Below are 7094 nucleotides of genomic sequence, written 5' to 3' on the forward strand. Positions count from 1 at the left end.
TTTAAATGTAACAAATAGTTTTAACACTATGTTTAAATCAGTGTTCTGAGGCATAAAAATGAAAACACAATTTGTGTGCATAAGGAAAACCTTTATTTACAAACAACCACAAAATTTGCATGGTTCCAGTCTCAATCCTAAAACATTTATGAAATTAGGTTCTGAAGTAATTTATTATAAAAATGTACAGTACATTGTTTACTCAATATTAAACCCATAATTTAATCCCAGACAAACTTAAATTGTGCTTAATAGACAAATTGTATAATGAAGACAAATGGTTTACTCTCAAAATACAGCAATAACATTTCAGCAAGTTTAAGTAAAATAGAAATTCTATTTCTAAATGACAGTACCGCGAGCCACAATTCACAATGAAATTAAATAATATTAACTTAACACATTTTTCAGTCACAGCATTTATTTTTGGGCGAAAGTTCATTAAAAAAACAAAACAAAAACATCATGATCATAATTCATAGTGATCAAAAAACATCCTGATGTGATCTGATCAAAAATGTAAAGAAAAAAATATGTACAGCATTTTGACCTGAAGTAGTTTTTTGGTAAGGCACAAGGAGAGAGAGAAGACACAAGACAAAGAAAATTTACAAGCAACACATAACAAACCCCTACAGCTAGAAACCCCCTCCCTCCCTGATACACTTTTCAAAGTGTTTTAACAGTAGTACAATACAATTAACCCTCCAAGTCTGGCCTTTTGCATTGAAAAATCAGTGTATAAATTGATATGGGCCATTTTCAAAATAAGGTGACAAACATGTCCCCACAATATCCAGCCATAACTAACTAAAAACCTTTTCAAAGTAACATACTCAAACTAGCCAAAAGCATTCAATCCAACACACTTTTATACAATGGTGATGGTTTCAGATCATAATTTTGTAATTTTTACTTTTTAAATAACTATTATTTATTAAGTATTGGTATACTTAACCCCTATGTAAACATACAGAAACATTAAAAAAAAAATCCATATCTGATTATGGGAAAACTTTTCAAATATGAAGCAAATACCATGGGCTAAACTAAGCAAAAATAAGTGATCAAAAGTATCCCCTGATTTTGTCATTGGTCTTATCCGCATTACTAACCAGTATTTTGTATGTTAAAAAAATATGTGAGCAAATATTTCTCAGATCAGAAATGACCATGTAAAAAAGACTATTTCTGTGAAACATTTGCGGGTGCCTTTTGATTAGTTAAAGTAAAAAAAACAAAACTTTAAAACATCAAATTTTACCATAGTTCACTTTGAAACATCATTTTTGTTATGCTCTTTTGCAACAGTATAAAGCATTTTTCTTAAACGTAATTGTATCATTTTCTAATTGAACCTATCTTACTAGGATACAGAATGTTACTTTTGCAGTGAGAAACAATATTTAAGAAGTTACATTTTATAGAAATTTGTCATTGGTGTTACAGTAACTGATGTTGCAGCCCCCTATTACATAAATAGACACTTTCTAATGTAGAGGCAATGGTGTTACACTGCTGATGTTACCATTTACCATAATTTCACATAAAATTATTACATCTTTCCATTTTATTGCATTTTTGCCTGTGTGTTTGTCTTTCAAAAAGCTGTAACACCAATGGCACGGAACTGAAAAAAATAATACTATAAACTTACAATTATGACATAAATAACAATATTTAGGTTGCCCCTTAACATCTGCAAAAAGTGTAACTTGAATTTTGAGCTTTTCTGAGCCAGAAATATCACCTTATTTTGATAATGGCCGTTATTGTACAATTAAAAATACCTTAACTTCACAGCTACGTGGCTTGGTCCTGGTTTTTAAAGGGTTGCTAATGCTATAATAGGATCAGTATTGAAAATAAATCATCGGCAGGTTAACCTTGAGGAAGAGTAGACCTTCCATGTTTTCCAGTAGAGGTCTAGGTTGATTGAGGGCACAGTTGACACTTGCTGTGCTGAACAATGTTTCTGCTGGGATAATGCTGGGGGGACAGCCAACATAACGGGCGGCTACTTTGGCTAAATTGGGCCACAAGAACTTTTTAAGGTTCCAATAATCAAGCGGATCACAGTTTTGATCAAGTATGTCTTCCTCGAGGTACTCCAGCACTGCCAGCTCTGAAGACTTTGGTTTCTCCTCATGTTTGTCTTGTCTGACGTCGTTCATAAGAGTCCATAGGTTGTCTTTCTTTGAGTTTGATGTTTTGTAAGACTCGTCGCAGCCATTGGCCAAATGGGAATTTACATCATCTGAGGTAGTGCAGTCCGAGTCCAGCTCACGGATCAGGTCTTGTTTACAACACTCGGCCTCCTCCTCTGTGAAAAGGGAGGTTTTGTATCGTGGGTCTAACATAGTGGCCCAGGTGTAGCGGGGGTCATGCAGCATTGACGACATCCTACTGACCATTGCCTCTTTGAGAGATTTCAGCATATTGTCAATACCCACAGTCTCATCGAATAGTAGGTCTATTTTTCTATTGAGGATGTGTATGAGTGGTATAACTTGTCCCAGAGTGGCAGTGCGAGTGACCATCTCCCTGCAGGCCACTTCGAAAGGTTTCAGTGCATTGCAGACTGACAGCATCACTTCCCACTGGTCACAGCTGATTATTTCCCTGAAATTGCACTCAATGGACAGTTCATCAATGGCTTTCCTCTGCTCCACCATCCGCTCCAGCATAAAGAATGACGTCCGCCATTTTGAGGGGACATCCTGGATCAGCTGATTTTCGGGCAGCTCGTGCGCCCTCTGCAGTTCAGCCAGTTTTTCCTTGGCCTTTGCTGAGCGGTGCACACGTTCACAGATCTTTCGGGCTATACTCAGGAGGTTTTGAACCATTCTCTGACTCTTTATGGCTTCATTAACAATTAGATCAACAGTATGTCCAAAACACTGCATGGTAGCATGGCCATGGTCCTCCAATGTGTTTCTAATGGTGTTGTTGTCAGTTACAATGAACCCTCTCTTCAGCCTTGATGAGGTGACCCACGTGTCCCACAAATATTCCAGCTGCTTTGGGATGTCCTGCATGTCAGTGTCACAGTCTATTTGGGAGACACTGAGGAGAGCAGAGCAATGAAAGTCCTGACCCTGAGGCTTGACCCTGGACTCGTATGAGGCCCAGTGAGCATTAAGGGTCAGGTATTCCCTTGTCTGACTACTGACCCAAATACTGGTGGTGAAGTGCACTACGCCACCTTCTGCTTCTTTCAGGTGGGTGAGTACTACGTCCTTGACCCTCTCATACATGTCAGGTATGGCAGTGCTGGTAAAGTAAGAGGAGGGCGGCAGAGAATACTGAGGCTGGAGGTACTCTAGTAGTCGGTTCAATCCAGCATTCTCCACAATAGCTGAGGGCTGCAAATCCAGTGCAAGCATTTCTGCTAATAGTTTGGTGATTTTTTTGGCAACCGGGTGATGTTCATCATACATGTCATTATTCTGTTCATATGTTAGCTCTTGTTTTACATCAGTTTCAGCAGAGGGCACATCACCTGAGATAGAAGTCTTTTTAGTTTCAAGAACATGTCCATGAAACCTCTGCATGTGCCTAAACAGACAGCTCGTGCCGAGGTTTGTTGTTTTTTTGCCTCTGCTCATTGTGCGGTTACAGTGCAAACAAACTACTTTTGTCGGGTCAGTGGAAGAAATAGAGAAATGATTCCACAGTTTGGATGTCTTCTTACTTGACGGTGACTTTTTCTCTTTTTCAGGAGGGCTTTCTGCTTCTTGTGAAGTAAGTTCATCCGTTGGAATGAGGCTGGTAAAGGGAAGCAGAGAGGTTTCTTTGTCGTCAACTTTTGTGTTTTTGAGGACATCCGGATGCCGTCTCATAAGATGTCTCATTAAACAGCTTGTACCAAAGTCACCCCGCTTCCCCCGACTGATGACACACGGACAATAGCGGCACAGTGCTTTTAACTGATCAACTGGTGACACTATAAAATGATGCCATACTTCAGACTTCACCCTTTTCATTATTTTTTTGTTTTGCTGAAAAATGGAGTGGTCCTGAGTGGTGCTTGGCCCTTCTGACAGATTGCAAGGTGACGAGTTAAGGGACGTGCCATCTTCTTGAGCAGGCAAAGACAGATTGAGAGAGGACTCTTGCTCTGAGGGGGGCAGGATTTCTTCACACTCATCTTTGATATTTAGATTTTGGGGTATATCGTCAGATGTTGTTTCTGGTGAGGAGGGAAGCTGGGGAGATTTTTTAATATCCAGTGCATCTTGTAGCTGAGTTCGAGACAAAAGGGACGGTGGGGCAGTGTATGGAGGGGGAATGTGATTGCCTTGTCCATTTTCCTCAATTACTACCTCTTTATGGGCCCTCCACATGTGTCGTATGAGACAACTTGTTCCAAGATCTTTACCATTTTTGCCCCTACTGAATTCATTCATGCAATGAATACACACTGCTTTAGAACTGTCTGTAGGTGACAGGTAGAAGTGTTTCCATACAGCAGATCTGCGACGTGTGCTTGCACTTTTGGTGGTCCCAGGAAGTCGCTCTTGTCCTCCGTCTGACAGCTCTTCACTAATGTCATTGGAATGTGATAAGAGTAGAGAGCTAAAAGAGTCAACATTGGGAAATGGTTCTAGTTTTGGTTCGACTTTGGGTAACACTTCTTTGGATGACTGGTCTGAATTTTCTCCTTCAGAGGTGGACAGTGAAGTGATCTTTGAGGCAGGAGGAATGACATCATTTGTCAAGTCTCCATTTTTTGGTGAGTTTGGAGAAAGAGGTATCAAGGGTGAGGCGAGAGAGTTGGTGAAACTGGCCGAGGATGCATCTGTGCCATCTTGCAAAAGCACAGTGGGGTGAGCCCTTCGTACATGCCTCATCAAACAACTAGTACTCAGGTCTTTCTCGTTTTTACCTCGGCTGAACTCTTTCATGCAGTATAAACAGATTGCTTTGGTACTGTCTCGTGGAGATATACAAAAGTGATTCCAGGCAGGGGACTTTTTCCTTGCGTTTGACTGACTTCTTACAGATGACAAAAGACTCTGTGTTACAGCGTCCATTGCAACATCATAGAGTGTACTTGAGTATCCACTTAGTAAACTAGAATAATCATCACAGTCTTTAGTTACAAATGGGCCAACTGAGCTGCCGAAAGCTAAACTTTCATCATCGGGAATGTCCTCTAAGCCATTTAGATCATCACAATTGTCTTTGTTATGTAGATTTTCTTCATTTCCGTTTTCATAGTTTTCACACTCCATATTATCAGTGTCAGCATCTTGAGAATCTGGTACTTTAGCTTTGTTCACCTGAGATAAATTAAGAGACGTTGCAGTATCCAGTGTAGTAGATTGACTAGAGAGAGCCTTCTTTGTAACTGAGCTTCTTTGTGAGTGCAAGCTGTAGGATTGAAACACATAGCCATCTTCTCCCTCAATTCTTAAACATCTCCCTTTCGCTTCCCTTTTTTTTCTTTCTATGATGCTGTTAAAGTCACTGTCCAAGTCATCGCTCATGTGAGAGACCTCCTCCTCTCCGTCCATTGTAGCAGCCCAAAAACTGGTGGTGAATAATGAGGCAGTGTCTTCAGATGAAGGGAGTTTCAGCGGGTGTCGTCATGGATACAGCAACATTATGCAGGTGATGTAGTTTGGATGAGGCTACATGGGGCACAGGAGGTCTGCCTGTCCCACCCCATTTAAGGAGACCTGAGAGAGAGAGCAGAAGCACAGATGTATTAAAAGTACTTCATGAACAAAGTTTGATTTGACTTGAAAGACGACTTGAATTAATTTGAGTCTCAATAGAAGGGTGCAATGCATATGTAAATCATTAGCATCAGTTTCTATATTTTCTCCTCTTGTTCTTAAACATACACAAAATAAAATAATAATACTAATAATAATAATAATACTAAAATAATAATGATATTAATACATACATTAATACATACATACATACATTGATCTTGGTATTTTGCCATTTAGATTTCACATTTTTGCCTCCGAGTCGGTTTTGATTAAATATAACGATATTAAGACTGCGTAATAGTCCGCTTGAAGACAACTCCACGTCTACATAGGCGTAGCTTGACCCGTGTATTCACAGTGTATACATACAGGACACGTAATTTACACAGCATTTCACAGATACAACAAACCATTACATCTACGTTTTAAACAAATATCAAACAAAGTAACAGGACTCATCTCATAGGCCATCTCAACACCGGTTTTTCCGGGTTTGGTCTCAGTGCTAATCAGGAAGATGTGGAGGGGCAGTAAAAATAGCTAACCCTTAGCCTTCACATCGATTCTCTTAAAAGATATATGCCGGTAATTAAAGACTGAATGACTGGGCGAGATTATTTCATAAATTGTTAAATAATTAACCCGATGAAACAAGCAAATGGTATTTATAGCTCCACTACAGTAAATACAGCCATCATAATGCTAACAATCTTTGCTAATGTACACACAGAGTTATTCAGACATGGATACAAAACTTGTGTCACATGGCTCTGAATAACACAAATCCCACACATCGTAACATGACCCAAAACACTATTCTTGAATGACCACAACCGGCTAAATCTCAGTTTACAACTAGACTGCTAGCTGGTTAGCAGCAGCTAGGCCACACTCAGGACAGAAGCTAACCTGCCGAGGCAGAACCAGCCGTGGCCACATACGAACCACACGGATCTGGATCAGACCATGAAATGCTACGACGCCCTGGTTACATTTAACCTACTTTTAGACACACGTTTATGATCACATGGTACTTACGGTGCTGTGCGGCAATGTCAGAGCTTGGTTTCGGCTCCTAAACAGTTAAATCTTACACATTTGATTGATCCGGAGGGGCTCACTTTGTTGCTTTTGTCTCCTGCTCTGCTTAGTTCACGCTCGGCCGCAGCAGTGCAGCGCCACGCAGCGGCGGACGGAAGGATGATGTCACAGAAAGAGGTCGAACTAATGGTCGAACCAGCGACAAACCCGTACAGAAACCTTAAATATTTGTCTCACCCCAAAGTATTTTAGTTTAGTTGGTTTCTGGTCATATTCACACAATAGCCTAAGTACAAATAACGCCATTATCTATAGGGTGTAAGCTAA

The 7094-nt window shown here is 40.1% G+C and overlaps 1 protein-coding gene across 1 annotated transcript; it reads right to left on the minus strand.

Annotated features, from left to right (window-relative positions):
* Positions 1-70: 70 nt before the first annotated feature.
* zbed4 (zinc finger, BED-type containing 4) lies at positions 71-6913 on the minus strand. Its single transcript, XM_033989029.2, has 2 exons — positions 6765-6913; positions 71-5684 (listed from the first exon to the last, which is right to left on the minus strand). The coding sequence occupies exon 2, from the start codon at positions 5517-5519 to the stop codon at positions 1854-1856; it is 3666 nt and encodes a 1221-aa protein (XP_033844920.1). The 5' UTR covers positions 5520-5684; positions 6765-6913; the 3' UTR covers positions 71-1853.
* Between the last annotated feature and the right edge of the window lie 181 nt (positions 6914-7094).

This window comes from Periophthalmus magnuspinnatus, chromosome 23 (assembly GCF_009829125.3).
Source record: "Periophthalmus magnuspinnatus isolate fPerMag1 chromosome 23, fPerMag1.2.pri, whole genome shotgun sequence".
Lineage (NCBI taxonomy): Eukaryota > Metazoa > Chordata > Actinopteri > Gobiiformes > Gobiidae > Periophthalmus > Periophthalmus magnuspinnatus.

What these genes read in the sequence shown, in the direction of transcription:
- zbed4 (XM_033989029.2), bottom strand. Translation starts at nt 5,519, where the DNA reads ATGGACGGAGAGGAGGAGGTCTCTCACATGAGCGATGACTTGGACAGT.